The sequence below is a fragment of the Andrographis paniculata genome, unplaced genomic scaffold (genome assembly GCF_009805555.1).
Source record: "Andrographis paniculata isolate CXL003 unplaced genomic scaffold, ASM980555v1 Contig45END, whole genome shotgun sequence".
In the NCBI taxonomy this organism is placed as follows: Eukaryota; Viridiplantae; Streptophyta; class Magnoliopsida; order Lamiales; family Acanthaceae; genus Andrographis; species Andrographis paniculata.
This window is the reverse complement of record NW_026137579.1, coordinates 2,921,748-2,938,141: the sequence shown is the minus strand read 5'-3', so window position 1 is coordinate 2,938,141 and position 16,394 is coordinate 2,921,748. Positions and strand designations below refer to the sequence as shown.

The window sequence follows — 16,394 nt, the reverse complement described above, 5'->3', positions numbered from 1 at the left end:
GAAATGGATTCGGGTTTTTGAGCAACTGTGCCTTTTGTCTTTCTTCTTCAGCTTTTGCATACTGCATTGGTCTATCATTTATAGCATATACATCATGGGGACTAATGTAATCTTCAAGCCATGTAGTAGTTTTAAATTATTTTTACATAAAGATTTGTCTTTACGTAAAAACAATGTCAAAAATCTTCATGGATAAAATAATAATAATGATAATGACAGATTTAGTTCCAAATTTGTTAGGTCTGCAGAGTTGGGTCCAAAATGGACACTATGGGTTGGGTAAAGCAGCACGTGGTTGTATGAAAGTGATGGGTAACGGATGTCAGTTGGTTCAACGGCCCGAGTAGGACATGAAAATTGATAAAAATTTATTATGTTATAAAAATGTTATCTAATATAATCACCGAAGTTGAGGTGGCCGAGTTGGTCTAAGGCGCCAGATTAAGGTTCTGGTCCGAAAGGGCATGGGTTCGAATCCCATTCTCAACAAATATCATTTTATATTTCTACCTGTTTCTGTGGTACAGGGTTGGGCCTGGACTTATGACCCACCAACTCAATTTTTACAGCACTCACAAGTAGGTCTGTCCTGGTCTGGGCTTATGTAGTAAAACTAAAAGAACCATCAATTTTTGCTTTTGCCATTCTTACTATAAAAACACCGCCAATGTACTGGTATGTCCCTTTCATTATAAAACTTGCTAATTTAGTTTATTTTCTCATATTAAATAAAAGAGTTGACTTATCAGTAGTAGAACATGTGAGTGCATCATGGTGGGTATGAATATGATGTGAATGTGCAGTCATAAACATGAACATGGACATGGTCATAGCAGCACCAAATGTGATAGATATATATATATATGTCATAATTATTAGTTTGACTTCAACCCTTTGACTTTTACCTATCTGTTTCGCCATTCAATGCAGCACACCTTCAATGTCAGCCCCTATCACCCCCACTCTACACTTTCACATTCATCTTCCCCATATTTCTTCTCATATTAGCTCTACAATGCCCTACAAATTTCATCTTATCTTATTAATTATTAATGCAAGAAGCAGCAACCACCAATAAAACGTTGAATTAGGGTTTGTAAAATCAGTCAAACCCAGCTGCAAATCATCAGCCAGTCCGAGACTATAATCACCAAAAACTACCTTTAAAATACTACTATATATTATGAAAATAATTTTAATTAAATTATTACTACGTAAGTACAGCTATAGCTGCGGATTGTAGCATAGTAGATTTGCATTAATTTCCATCTTTAGGTTCATCAACCAATAATGTAGACCGATTATTATTATTATTATTATTTTAATTGTATACATGCATGCTATTGCTGTATGTATTATATAATATATATATATTGCCATGGCCTGTGGACAAAAATCCTTCTTGCCCATGGCCTACCTGGTTATTGATCAACCCTAAAAGCACTACGCCTGCATCCCCATATATACCCCCAAATCCATATCCGATCTTCCTTCCTCACCTGCCTGATTTGCAAGATACACAATTTCTGAATTTAATTGTATATATATTTTAGAGCTTTGATTTCATGGCTGTACCTGTACATGTGTTGTTTTGAAATGGCTAGGCTATTCAGGGCGGCAGGGGAGCTGATTTTGCTGGTCGTTTTTACAGTCGCGTGGAGGTCACGTGCCGCCACAACGGAGCTGCTCGGAGGTTTCAGAGCCACTCCGGATCCATCGGTCACAGATTTTCAGCCTTTACTCGTCGACTCCTCCGGTAACTTCTCGCTAGGTTTTCTCCGTGTCAACGGCAGCCACCTCAGTCTTTCCGTCGTCCACGTTCCATCGTCGGTGACTCTGTGGTCCGCCGGAGCTACACGTTTGGCTCGATGGAAGAACCCCACAGAGCTCTTATTCAATGGCAGCCTAGTTTTGTCAGACTCCAAGACGGGGGTATTTTGGTCAACTCACAGTTCTGGAGACCGTGTTTGGCTTTCCAATAATTCGAATCTCGAAATTCAGAGCCGCGACGGCGCCGGCGCCGCCGATGGAACCCGTACTGTCTGGCAAAGCTTCGACTTCCCGTCGGATACCCTCGTCGTAAACCAGAACTTCACCAACACCACGGCTTTAACCTCATCGAACGGGCTTTATTCGATGCGATTGGGCCAAAATTTCTTCGGATTATACGCCAAGTTCACCAGCTCCGACGAACCTCCCGATCAGATTTATCTCCGGCACGGCGCGTTGGAGGCGAAGGCAGAAATAATCGAAGGCCGGCCGGTTCAATTAATACTCCAACCCGGCGGCTATTTAGGCATGTACCAGAACGGTTCACTTCCGGCCGACGTGCTCCCTTTCGACACATTCCAGCAAAACCTGACCGGCTTCCGCCGCGTCCGAATCGAACCGGACGGCAATCTTAAAGCATACTACTGGACCGGGTCGAATTGGATTCTCGACTACCAGGCCATAACCGATTTCTGCGAATTACCGACCGCCTGCGGTCCGTACGGTTTATGCAAACCGGACAATGAATGCTCCTGTTTAGACAACCGGACGGCTCATCGTGATCCCGGCGGCTGCGCGCCGTCGCGAAATCAAATTTCCGGCGACTTCTGCGGCGCGTACGACGGCCGTTTCAAAGTGCTGAGAAGAACCGGCGTGGAGTTGCCGTTTAAAGAACTGATGAAGTACAAAACGATGTCGTCTAATGAGGAGTGCGAAATGGAGTGCTCCCGGAATTGTTCCTGCTGGGGGGCGGTGTACAGCAACTCCTCCGGGTTCTGCTACACGCTGGAATTCCCGGCGCAGACGCTGCTGGCGGTGGCGGACGGCGGCAAGATGGGGTACTTCAAGGTGCGGGAGGGTGCGAGGAAGAAGGAGGTGGGTGGGTGGTTGGGGTTGGTTATAGGGGCAATATTGGTATTCGGAGTAATTGCAGGGGTAGTTTGGTACAGGTGGAAGAAGAGAAGGGACAGGGTGAAGGGTTGCGTGGCGGAGGAGGGCGTCGTGGGCAACATCGGACCGTACAAGGATTTGGGGGCTGCAAGTTTTAGGTCAATTGAATTGTGCGAGAGATGACGTAAGGGATGACCTCTTTCGGATGTCCGAATTGTATTTTAATCCCGTCCGCAAATCTTGGCCGTCCGATCGCGCTGAATTGTCGGACGGGTGGGATTAGTTTGGTTGGGATACCATGAAAACAACACAACGCATTTTATATTACTATATCCACTTCCTGTCCAACTTAGAGTTTTAAAAATATACTAACGAAAAGTAAAAAATTAAATTGGCTGGGCCCAGATATCTCGGGCCATAAACTGGGCTGGATCAAGCCCTTCTTACCTAACCCAATTTTGATATATGAATCTGTTTAATATATTTGATATTATCATTTCACTGTATAAGCATCACCACAGTTCAATACTTTTTGTATATCATTAAATTTTATATAAATTAAGAGATTTTTTAATGCCTAGTTTAAAATTATGCAATTGTTTTTTCATTATGCACAAATACTAACGTGTGCATCCTTTGACTAGAATCCCAGTTATTACACTGATTGGCTATAGTTATGCTGTGCTGATGAAGGCGCTTAAATAGTATTTTATTGTTACTGATAATATATTATGCATATAAGTCCAAATTGATGATTTTTTATTTTTTAAAATAGAATTGATTTGACAAATAAAAATTCGCGATTTTGATTTAATGGTTTCCCCCCACTCCATAAGGTAGTTGATTATAAAAATGACTTGTACAATGTTGACTTCATATAACCCTATAGCCCATACACTAAGCTAAATACAATTACTCACAGAGTAACTATATCAAATTTTAATTAAAATTTTTAAATTGAAAATAGTTCTGTCTGAGTGGTACCATAATACCCATGCTAACATTAAATTTATAAAATATATTTTTAAATATCTGTCATAAATATAAATAACGGCAATAACTCCAAAGGTATCTTGAGCAGCGGAAGCCTGCATTATAGGTGGCTCATAAAACCTTATCTTTTAAACTCAGCAATCATCACGACATCATCGTCCACATGCCTCCTCCATATTAATATTCCCCATTTTAGGACCTTGCCCTGAAACTCATTTGTCTGCTCACTGTCTTTAATTCTTGCCTCTTTTGTCTTCAGGCAGTTGCTTTCTCTACTGCATCATCTTCACCCATTCACTCACCGAAACCATGGTTTAATTAAAAAAAATAAAATAAAAGAGGAAATAAAGAATCGACACGTGTCGTCGACCCATTCAAATTTAGTCTCTCCTTAGGTTTCTGCAGTCTAAAATATGAAGGGAAATTAATTACTACACATGACAAGTTATGACGTGACAGAAGGTATGCCCAATTTTGGTTTGTTTTACGTACGTTTATTGGTGTTACAAAGTCTTTAATTGGGATGAAGATTTTAAAATTGGTGTGTGCCAAATTAGCATAATACTAAAGCACATATTTAGCAAATATGCAGATTATGTACATATCGTGATTGATACTCAAGTTTTGTTATTTTGTTTTAAGACTGACAATACAATTCCCTTTCTTAATGAAGGGATAAGCGTTGTCCTAACTATCCATTGAAGTAACGCATACGATGTAATAAATATACACTTTCCACAAATTTTCTGTATATATGTATAATTTTCACTATTACATGAAATTCGATAAGCATATATAGATGATTTCTTACTCTAAACCTTAAAACATATTCTAAAATAAATCCCCTCATTATAGGCTGAATGAATGCCAACGGTCTACGTACCTTATAAATACGTACATACCATGTAAATAAATAAACGTACGTAGCCAAAAATGTTAATGAATGAGTTACCAATCACAGTACATAAATATAAATATCAGGCAAGTAAGGGTAATGTAATAATTAATTATTAAATGAGATGACCTGTTCGATTAATGACGATTTCCTTCTCCTTAATTCAGCAGTCGTCAGTCGTCAGTCGTCCTCCAAATTCCTTTCCTTGAGCAGTTACCCAACAGGACTACTGTTGCAGCCATACATATCCACCCACCCCACCCCCTCAACCATACCCCAATTTCATTTCTCACAAATCCTAAATCAATTTCCCTAATCCCATGAAGAGCTTCGCGATTTGCTACGGGGAGCAGGCGATCAACGTGTCCAATTCATACTGTTCCAATCACTCGATCCATCATCCCTACGCATCCTCGTCGTCGTCGTCCTCGTCTCTATCGAAAAATCCAACCGTCCAGAATGCAGTTACTTGTATCTACAAAGTCAAACTCCCCAGTTCCAACACGCTGCAGTATTTCGTCGTCAGGATCACGTGGTCCAAATCGAACACAGAGGGCTTCACCATAGGCATCTGCGACCACCCGTTTTCCTCCTCCGAATTGAAGAACAATTCGAAGGTTATAACCAGGAAACGAGGCAGATTCAAAGGGTTCGATTCCGTCGTCAGTTTGAGGAACACCGAGGTTGTCTGGGATCTTTACAAGGCCAAGTACGGGTCAGGACCCGAACCCGTATCCGGATTCTATTTGGCAGTATTAGTCGATTCGGAGGCGTGCCTGATTCTTGGGGATATGGGTGTGGGGATTGGCGACGTGGAGGCTAGAAAACGTGTTTCTGAATTTTCTTTGGTTTCTCGGAGCGAGCACTTTTTGGGGGATTCTGTGTTGTCGACGGCGGCGAAATTCCGGGACGCCGGAGCTTGTCATAATATTACAATAAGGTGTGGTGGGGATGATCGGAATCATCCTGCGTTGTCTGTTGATGTGGACAGGAAGAACGTGATTCAGGTGAAGAGATTGAAGTGGAACTTTAGGGGCAACCAGACGATCTTTGTGGATGGAGTGTTGGTGGATTTGATGTGGGATGTTCACGATTGGTTGTTTCGACCCAGGTTGGGGTATGGGCTGTTCATGTTTCGCACAAGGAGTGGATTCGACAGCAGGCTGTGGTTGGAGGACAAGAATTTCGAGCAGAAGGAGTTGGACAAGATTGGATTTTCTCTTCTTGTTCTCGTATGTAGGAATTCTTCGGATTGATTTTGATTTTGTTACTACTTATTAGTGTTGCTCTGTTTTGACATTTATTTTTTTTTTGTTTGTTTGATACTGTTTTGCATTTCGATTTGTGGGGTTGTTTTTGTTTTGTTTTGTTTTTGTTGCTACTCGCTTTTGGACATTGGCGAGTGTCTCGTCATGTGTAGATAGATACATATAGCGATGTGTATACATAAATCTCAGAAAAATGGATCGATTTTATCTGCGATTTTTTAGATCAAATAAAATAATCTCTTTTCTTTTTTTCTTTTTTTTTTTGTAAAATGGCACATGGCCGGATCGCGACATTTATGTTGGGCTTTTTTAAAGCCCAATAATAACATATGGGCCAGAGTTAATATCTCAGTGGGCTAAATGTTATTCTTTAGCGGGGCCCACTTGTCTAAATTAAATAAAGTGTAAATTAGCGTAGACTTGGAGTGCATGACATTGGCATCAGCTGGAATGAAGTCATTTGTTAATATTTATTATGAATAAAACATTAATTGACTTTGTGGGTTTAGGTTCCTCTACTCTACTTAGACATGGTTGCAACTTGCAAGGTTTCCAGATTAGTATGATGCATAGAAACAATATTTGTTAATGTTGTAGGTGAGAGAGCTGATGCGAGTCAAATCAGAAACTGTTGATTAGTCTAAAGGCTATCGTTTGTATGTTATAGAAAAGTTTAACCAAAAAAAAACTATTGATAAATAAATAAGGTCTCGTTAATGCCGCCTTTTGCTTATGCGAGATGACGACGTTCAATTTTGGAGACGATAACAACATCATACCTATATTATTTTTAAAATATTAATTTTTAGTAAAAAAAAATAATTTTATTAATATTATATAATATAAAATAAATAATATTTATGTAAAATATTTTCAAACTATTTAATGGAACAAAACACCACCGTAAGCCCTCGACAATAACCTTTTCGGAGGTCTATTTTTTTTTTGGTTCGCTCGAAATCCACATGTTCAGATCGTTCTTGACGGTGGCGGACAGGAAAAGTAAAACTGTCACGTGAAGTGGATCACATGTTACCTTTTTGATACTGCTCCACCAATTCAATTGGCTCATCCCACCTACTCTTTCTAACACTTTAATTTTTTATATTAAATAAATAGCAATTTAATTATAATAATGTATCTGTATTTATATAAAAAGCAAAAATAGTTAAATAGATGCCAATTTTGTTCCAAGAATAAATTCGAAATAAAGAACAAATTTCTTTTCGATAGTGGAAAACTTTATTTAATTTAAATATATATTGTAATTGTATTAATGAAATCCACAGCCCATTGTATTTTGACCTATTGAAAAACAATACATTGGGCCAAAATATGAAAGCCAATTCAATTTGAACTAAAGATGAGGGTAAAATGGGAAATTCATCAAAGGCGGTTTGCTTGGAGGAGGGGTCGAGATTTTTGGCGATAACATCGATGTTTCAACAATCCCATTATATAAATAACGGCCGTACCCTGTTCTAGTTTATTCACTCACACCTACTTTCGTCGTGAATTCTCATCTGATTCTTCTTGTGTTTAGCCATGTCTTGCTACAGAGGAAAGTACGCTGGTAAGTGTTTTCTTGTTAGGATCCACCAATCTTTGTGCTGTTTTGGTTTGGTTGTGTTTGTTTTAACTAGATCTCGGCTTCTTTTGTAGAAGTCTCATCGATATATTGAGATCTGGAGTTGTTGAGTCTATGCTTATTGATTTCATTTTTTTTGGAAGTAGTTTGTATGTTTTGGTAACGATCTGATTATTGTGAACTAGATGTGGTGTCTTTGCTATTTTGTCTTCGTTTTGGTGTGACTTTTTTTGTTGGTATAATAGAACTGTCTCGATCTTCTTCCCCTGGGATTATGATGAACTTTATTTGTACTAAGTTGTTTTCTATTTGTCTGTAGTGGTCGGATCTTTTACTGTGACTGGTGTTGCTATACATCTAGTTTGATGATTCAGGATAAGATATTGATTTCACCAAGTATTTTATAATTTTTTTTAACTATTTTTCAAGCATTGTTCAGATCTGGTACTTTTGTGCCTTTGATGTAGCTTGAGAGTATTAATTTTAACTTTCGGCAATTTCTATCTCCTTGATCGTGAATAAACTTATTGTTCTTCCTTTATGTAATCATCGATCTTGGAGCCGTTGTTGACCTCTGTAGGTAGATTCGATGTAAATCCTCCGCTTATCTATTGTTAATTCAGTTTAGTGCTGTTTGTATGGGTCTTTGTATCAATTTGTTTGGGTTATTGATTCTTGGATTGGTTATAGCAAGCTCATTTTGCTAATTATATTCTGATGCGCCGTTTGTTAATTAACTCTTCCTATGTGATGTTTTAGAGCTGTGTGGTTAACTGATTGTTTGCTATTGTTCCTTTTGACAGATGAGCTTATTAAAAACGCTGCATACATCGCCACACCCGGCAAGGGTATCCTTGCTGCTGACGAGTCTACTGGAACAATTGGCAAGCGTTTAGCCAGTATCAGTGTGGAGAATGTCGAGTCAAACCGACGTGCTCTCAGGGAGCTTCTTTTCACTGCTCCAGGTGCTCTTCAGTATCTCAGCGGTGTTATCCTCTTCGAGGAGACTCTATATCAGAAGACTGCTGCAGGTATATATATATATATATATATTGAGATTAAGGTTATTGAATCATCAACAAATGTCATTTGCAGTTGCATACTAAATTAACACTTGTTTTCGAATTTCCCAGGCAAGCCTTTTGTCGATGTCTTGAACGAGGGTGGTGTCCTTCCCGGAATCAAGGTCGACAAGGGTACCGTCGAGCTTGCAGGCACCAACGGCGAGACCACAACCCAAGGCCTTGACGGGCTCGCTGACCGTTGCAAGAAATACTACGAAGCCGGGGCTCGTTTTGCCAAATGGAGAGCTGTTTTGAAGATCGGTCCCACCGAACCATCCCAGCTCGCCATCAACGAAAACGCCAACGGCCTTGCACGGTACGCCATCATCTGCCAGGAGAATGGTCTGGTGCCGATTGTCGAGCCTGAGATCCTCGTCGACGGGCCCCACGACATCAACAAATGCGCCGATGTGACAGAGCGCGTCCTTGCTGCTTGCTACAAAGCTCTAAACGACCACCATGTCCTCCTCGAGGGAACTCTCTTGAAGCCTAACATGGTCACCCCTGGTTCTGACGCCAAGAAGGTCGCCCCCGAGGTTATTGCCGAGCACACTGTCCGTGCTTTGCAAAGAACAATGCCTGCTGCTGTCCCTGCAGTGGTGTTCTTGTCCGGTGGTCAGAGCGAGGAGGAGGCGACACTCAACCTTAACGCCATGAACAAGCTCCCCGGCAAGAAGCCATGGACGCTTTCTTTCTCGTTCGGACGTGCTCTCCAGCAGAGCACTCTCAAGGCGTGGGCTGGGAAAGATGAGAATATCGGCAAAGCGCAGGCTGCATTGCTTGCAAGGTGCAAGGCCAACTCTGAAGCAACTCTCGGAAAGTACGAGGGAGGCGGGGCTTTGAGCGAGGGCGCGGCCGAGAGCCTCCATGTCAAGGATTACAAGTACTAAGTTGTCTGCTGCTGAGAAGAAGACCAATTTGGTTTGGAACTCCTTATCCTTTAGTTAAAACTGATGTTTTTAATAAGCTTCAAAAGAAACATATGATACTCTTTGAGACTCTTGAGTTTTTTGGCTGTCGTATTCGCCGTTTTGCTGCTCGTAATTTACTTGTCTCTCCCGGATACTGTTTTCCAGTAATCAGGTGTGATTGTTTTTACCTTGTGTTTGTTGTTATAATTTGAATCGTTTTTGCTTATGGGATATTAAATGAATTTTATTTATTTGTGTTATCTATGAACTAGTTAATTCATACTGAAATTATTTGGGGCCTGTGTTGTGTTATCTCCTCCATAGGTTTTGCGTGGAATTGACTCGACTCGGGTTTGTAAACGGGCCTGGCCGTTTTAGGACAATTGGGTTTTATATCGTGGGCTATGAGTTATGAAGCTTTGTAATTTAAAGACAAAAAGAAAAAATAAATCCAAGTTTAAACACTTGATGATCAAATTTGCAAATAATTTAATTTAATTTCATTATTTCGGGTGTACTCTATTTTGCAAAAACACTTCTTCATGACTAATAAGTTAATATTTAAATAGGACGAACAAATTTCAAGAAATATTATACACGTATTAAAATTATAGAGCACTTAGATTTAATATTTGACTTTTGAGCTTATGATGTCTACATTCAATGTTAATAATATCTTTACTATAACAAGGCATATGCTTATGCATATAAGTAGGAAGGTCTACTTTGTGTGCTAGACTATTTAACTATTTTAAGTAATATAAAAATAAATAAAAATTTAAATTTATGTTGATATAATATACTTTGGATTAGAAGTATAATTATCTAGGTCGTGAATTGCAAAAATATTCTAAAAACCGAATCAGGCTCTTCTTCTTCATTTTTATTTTATTATTATTATTATTATTAATTTTTTTATGGTATCTCTTTATTATCAGGTGTAGTCAGTGACAATATATGGAACATAGGGAAGAGAGGTAACAACTAACATGAATTCTCATTAGTGTATTAATTGAAGAAGATGTTAAGTTAGAAGTATTCAAATATTGCCAAGAAACAGTTTAATTTGTAATGCCTTCAGTATTCATTTATTTATTTTTATTTTTAATGAACAGTAACTCCAAGTTTTAATTTGGACAAGATGAAGAAGAAGAGTGTTCTCTCTGTAGAGAGAGAGAGAGAGAGAGAGAGAGAGATGCCTGAGTTTGCCATTGCCATTGCCATGGAGGTGTCAGTAAGTGGTCAAATCAGATCATTGGAAACCCAATCCAATCCAAATCCCAAATCCCAATTCCCCCTCGAAATCAAAAACAAGAAAAACTGCTTACGCAAATTCAGTTTAGCTTCTTCCAAAATCCTTTGTTTTGTTGCAGAAGCTGCAAAATTCTGTAGCCAGTCAGCTATGTATCTTAATCATATATGCAAGCAAAGTCCTTGGGGCCATCGAAGCCTTGTCTAATAGATACATCTATATTATGTATGTATATATATATATGTATGTATTGTATGTAGAGAGAGTTAGAGAGAGATATGTGTGTGTATTCATGAGAAGAGAACGATGCAAAGCACTGACTGTTACTTGGACCAGCTTTTTTCTTGGCCTGATTTGGTGTGTGTTTTCACCTCCCTTTTTTTTTTTTAAATTTACTCTGATCGATCTGTTGATGAGTTTAGTATGCAGTGGGCAGAAGAGTGTTTGTCTTCTTTCTTGCATGTCCAACTAGATCTGAGAAGGGTTGATTAATTAATTAATCAAATGTACATGTGAGTGTGTGAGAGAGAGAGAGAAAGGGAGAGAGGGTTTCACTTCTTCTTCCTCAGTTTGGAGTTGCAGGAGAAAACTTTTTGGACATATCGTGTCCGTACATGCACTTTTCTGCATGCTGCCTTTCCCAAACTGAGTCATCTCCAGTTTTTGCATTTATGGCAGCTCTCTGTGTGTGACCATCAATTTGGACTTTTATTTTTATTTTTATTTTTTGGCTCATCATCTGAGTGTAAGTAAAAAAAAGAACTGTTGGAAATGGCCCCATTGGATCTTTGGATGGATTCAATATTTGGCATTTGGTTTCTTGCATTACTGATTCTTTGCCCTTTTATTATGCAACACACTCTTACACTTATTCTTACCCTTGCTTACCTTGCTTTACATACATTCATTTATAATCAGTGTTCCAATTTAATTCCTAATTTTATTTGATGTATATAATATATATATATATAATTAATTACTTTTACGATTCTCAACTTGTAAATAACAAGTCCTAGATCTCTATTTGGAGTTGCACAATCTAGAAATTAACAGGTTTACAAAATCCAATTTTTTTTTTTTTCTTGATTTCATTTACTATTATTGTCATTATCAGCTATATATGCCAATGGTGGTGTCTTTTCAATCCAATCATGTATATTTATTTGTTGTATCTTCTCCATCATCAAATCCACTTACAAATATGCCAAATATTTCTACAAATACATATATAAAGTGAGCAAAATGACCTACTGTTGATTATAACTGCACACGAAAGGGAATTAGTAGACCAAAACAAAATGCAGATATGGACAATCAAACATGGCTACAGTTGTAATTGTCTTTACGATATTACTATATATATATATATATTTTTTTTTAAGAAAAACATTTTTGAAGTTGAGCAGATGCTTCTGGTATTCATTCAATTGTTTAGATCGAGAACTACAACTTAGAGAGAGAGAGAGAGAGAGATAGATTGAGAGTAACTGCAGTCTTTAATTAAATGAAGCTTCTGCTGTAAAATGTCAATATATGCAATTATTGAATTTGGGGTTTTTATTTTCTGGCCTTCAATAATCTGCTAATTAAGAAATTGCAAGTGCCATAGCAGTAGCAGGTGCTGCTGGGGTGCTCCTTTTAGGGTTCTTTCGTGGGTTTATTCGTAGGTTGTAAGCAGAGGATGACTTCAATATCCTCGTGTGTATATATATATATATATATAGCATCTCCCAATCCAACAATGATGTGGACTAAATTAAATAAGCAAACAATAAATATGTATATAACAAAATCAATAGTAGTTCACAAAGTCTTCAATTAATTAACAGAAGTCCAAATCTAGCAAAAAACAATACAACAAACAAACACATAACCCAAATTATTCACCCACAAGGTACGTAGACGATCAAGAACACATAAAATGCAGCTATTTAAATCAATTAATAATAATAATAATAATACTAATAATAATAATCATCAGCTAGCAGACAGACAGATAGATATATCTAATTCAGATTCACCGACATTATTATATGTCATCAGTTACCTCTGAGCAGCATTGTACTAAGCCGACCTTTCGCTATCTGATCATCGATTAATTATGAGGCCCCATTTCTTACAGTCATTTGAGCATCGAAATGAATGATCCATCCATCAATCCATAATTCTTCCATAAGCATCACCCAAGAAGTACCTCAAGCAATTCTCAGTCATGGCTGCTGCAGTGTTGTTGGGAGATGTGGAGCTGCCATGATCATTATTAAGCCTGATTGTATGATCACTAGCACTAGTCTCACAAGAAAAGACATTACTGTTATCTCCTCCTCCTCTTCCTCCTTGATTCGATATTTGTTCCATATTATTACTTCTCTGAAAATTATTATACAATACAACGTTGCTGTTGCTGTTGCTGCTGCAGCCTTTTGTGCTCTCCTTTCTTTTCTTGTTGCACTTGAGTAGATAATTATTGACTCTATCCCACTTGTCTTTGCACATCATGCCAGACCTGTCATGTCCGAAACACGCCATTTTTGTTGCTATTTCCTCCCACAGCACCTCCTCTGATAACGATCCCCCACTTTGCTGCTGCTGCTCGAATTTTGCTTCCATGCCTGTTCTTAACTGAAGCAATCTGCTGATTTCACTCTCTGCCCAGATCATGTCCCCTCCTCCTCCTCTTGTCGAATTTGTCATCGTCTCGCTTCCATCATCGTTCTGGTTTTCTGCTGCCATGATCTGATTCTCCTCCGCCGCTGGATAATCCAATTTCCTGGCGGTCAGTTTGTGAAGTGCTTCCATTAGAGCAGAATCCCGAGCTTCAATCCAGGCCCTTTCACTTGCCCAGAATTTGTGCTCTTTTTCCATCCTTGCAGCATCTTGTTTTCTCCATTCCTCCTCTCTCATCATCCTTTCTTGCTCCTTCTGCTCCATGGCCCTCATCATCTTCTCCATCCAGGCCTCCTGCTTCTCCATCAATTTCTTCATCTGTAAATCGATGAAATCCCTAATTTTCACCTTCCAGGCCCTCTTCCCTCTTTTCTTGTTCTTTCTATCGTTATCATTGCCCTCACCATTGTTATTATTATTTTCATCGTCGTCATCGTCTTCTTCATCTTCATCATCCATCACTTTGTTAAAGTTAGTGTTGTCGTTGTCTGATGAACTAGTATCAGCATCGGAATAATTCGAGAGGCTAAGGCTAGTGTCGGAGACTTTCTGGCCTTGGAACGATTCTTGATGAGTTGCTAAAGAAGTGTTTGTGTTAGGATAATTGTAGATATAATTACCTCCTGCAAGATTAATTGCTGCTTCCGAAGCTGAGGCTGCACTGTTGGAATCACCATAGAGAGCTTCGAGCTGTCTAAAGAACCTGTAATGTTTCCCATCTTGCCTTCCAGCTTTACCCTCTTTAGTCTTCTTGTAATACTTGTATAAATTCTCGAACTTCTCCCTGCACTTCTTGCCACTTCTCTGGTATCCATGTTCCTCGGACATTATCCTGATAATTAAATGTAATGTAATCAAATCATTACAAAGGGGTAATTAATTAAGGTTTTTTTATTGAACCCTAGTTTGGCTCGATGAGGTCGGAATTGGGCAAAAGCTTCATATGATAATGATATTTGCTAAGGATGGGAAGCTCATGTGGTTTCTTCATTCAGCAGTGTATAGACAAGCAACCCATTTGGAAAATGACTGTTCAATGGTTCCATGTCTGTTCAACTGGGAAAGAGATGTTACTGCTCATGTCTTTTCCTGAATACAAAAAACACTTTTTTTCTTTTTCTTCTTTCCTCTTAACTACACTCAAAAGATTGGCTTTTGTGGGGAAAAATATTACCCAGATTCTGACACAGTTAAAATGACTCCTAGAAATCCAGAATTGAAGAAGCTGTTGTAAATGTCGCTGTTGAGATCTTAAACTACAAGTTTAAATTAACCTCCTGCTGCCATTCCTCGATCGAAAAATTTAATTTTTTTGTCCTTGTAAAAAGAAGGGTATTGTTTTTACCCAGAAAACCTGTGGTGGTAGAAGTGAGAGCTGAACGAAATATCTCAAGGCAGGCAGCACCATGAACCCCAAAAATAATTATTTAAAAAAAAAAAAAAAAAAACTCAAAGAAAAAACCCTTTTATAACCCGAGCAGCAAGAAAGGAAAAGGAACAATACACAATATTGGGCAAGAAGAAGAAGAAGAAAACCCTGCAAATAAAAGGGATTCAGGGATGTAGGAAGGGAATTAATTAGGCTTTACAAGAGGAAGAATATCTGTCAAATTAGCCAGATATTAAGTTGTAGACTCAGAATTGTAGCAGTGCATGTGTGTTCTTGTCTCTTTCTTGAATCAATAAAAAAGAACAGTGAATTAATTAAGCCAAGAATCGATTGATTTGGAAACCTAGAGAGTAGTAGAGTATGGTTGTAAATTGAAATCAGAAATTAGGTTAATTGATGAACAAAAATAATAAGGGTTCATAGTATCATGGAGTAGGGTGAGGTGGGGTGCGGTGGGTGGTTCAATTTGTTAATAACAAATTACCTGGAGACTTCATCCCACAAGGGACCCTTCTGGTTCGCCTCCTTGAACTTGTGGTCGAGCCTCGATCTAATCTCCAGAAGAGTGAGCGTCTCCTGTCTCGGCCATCTCCCAGCGCCGCTATCGCCGCCGCAACCTCCGACCCCAACATTAAGCCCAGTTTCGAAAGCACTGAAACACCCAGCGGCGGCGGCGGTGTTGCTGGTGCCTCCGGCATTAGTATTTCCGGGAGTGGTGGAATCTGAGCGGAAGAGGAGCATATCGTAGAGATGGGGCGGGGGATTGAGGTTCAAGCCCCGGTGGGTGGAGAGCAAGTCCGGCGGCTGAGGGATCGCCGGAAACAATGGCCTGCTGGTGATGTACTGCCGCAGATCGGCTATCCCGTATTGATCTTCCATTTTTTTTTTTAACTCGAATTGGCTTTTTTCTGATCGATTGTTAGCTAGCTTTTGTAATTTTGATCGAAGAGAGAGAGGGGAAGGTTGTTTGAGGGTAGAGAATGGTGAAAGGAGCGGCAGACCCGGATCGTGTCCTTACAGGAAAAGGTCATGAATTCGTGTAGAGGACAATGGACCCATCTCTACATTACTGCTTCTGCTTCACCTTCTGCTTGCTGCTGCTGCTGCTGCATCTCTCTCTCTCTATATCTCTATCTCTATCTCTATGTCTATCTATATCTATATCTCTATCTCTACCTCTGTCTCTATCTGTGTATGTATTTGTATACAGTCGTCCACACCTCTCTAATTCTCTAACCCTCTTATCTCTTGTCTGCGTCTGTGCATATACATAATACATACACATATGATGTATGTATATGTCGCACATACATACAGACATGGAAGGCCCTTGCCAAATGTATCTACCTACGTACATACTGAAATACTACAAGCTAATAATTAATTAATTAAATATATATATGTATTGTGTTTGCAATTAAATAATAATAACTATATATATCAAAATTAATAAGTGCGGTGTGACGAGATGGAATAAAGGGAGACA

General features: G+C 39.0%; 4 protein-coding genes and 1 non-coding gene across 5 annotated transcripts; 4 read left to right on the top strand and 1 right to left on the bottom strand.

Moving 5' to 3' along the window:
- The first annotated feature begins 408 nt into the window (after positions 1 to 408).
- Positions 409 to 489, top strand: TRNAL-AAG (transfer RNA leucine (anticodon AAG)). Its single transcript has one exon. It is a non-coding gene; the product is annotated as a tRNA-Leu (tRNA).
- An 825-nt stretch (positions 490 to 1,314) lies between these two features.
- On the top strand, positions 1,315 to 3,210 carry LOC127252035 (PAN domain-containing protein At5g03700). Its single transcript, XM_051276031.1, has one exon. It carries the CDS (start codon positions 1,582 to 1,584, stop codon positions 3,061 to 3,063), a length of 1,482 nt encoding a protein of 493 aa, XP_051131988.1. The 5' UTR covers positions 1,315 to 1,581; the 3' UTR covers positions 3,064 to 3,210.
- Positions 3,211 to 4,912: 1,702 nt separating this feature from the next.
- On the top strand, positions 4,913 to 6,250 carry LOC127251401 (uncharacterized). The gene has a single exon (XM_051275066.1). The coding sequence runs from the start codon at positions 5,089 to 5,091 to the stop codon at positions 6,022 to 6,024; it is 936 nt and encodes a 311-aa protein (XP_051131023.1). The 5' UTR covers positions 4,913 to 5,088; the 3' UTR covers positions 6,025 to 6,250.
- A 1,192-nt stretch (positions 6,251 to 7,442) lies between these two features.
- On the top strand, positions 7,443 to 9,859 carry LOC127251692 (fructose-bisphosphate aldolase 6, cytosolic-like). The gene is made up of 3 exons (XM_051275510.1): positions 7,443 to 7,609; positions 8,428 to 8,655; positions 8,758 to 9,859. The coding sequence occupies exons 1-3, from the start codon at positions 7,582 to 7,584 to the stop codon at positions 9,576 to 9,578; spliced, it is 1,077 nt and encodes a 358-aa protein (XP_051131467.1). The 5' UTR covers positions 7,443 to 7,581; the 3' UTR covers positions 9,579 to 9,859.
- Positions 9,860 to 12,632: 2,773 nt separating this feature from the next.
- LOC127252221 (trihelix transcription factor PTL) lies at positions 12,633 to 16,141 on the bottom strand. The gene is made up of 2 exons (XM_051276308.1): positions 15,393 to 16,141; positions 12,633 to 14,350 (listed from the first exon to the last, which is right to left on the bottom strand). The coding sequence occupies exons 1-2, from the start codon at positions 15,785 to 15,787 to the stop codon at positions 13,006 to 13,008; spliced, it is 1,740 nt and encodes a 579-aa protein (XP_051132265.1). The 5' UTR covers positions 15,788 to 16,141; the 3' UTR covers positions 12,633 to 13,005.
- Between the last annotated feature and the right edge of the window lie 253 nt (positions 16,142 to 16,394).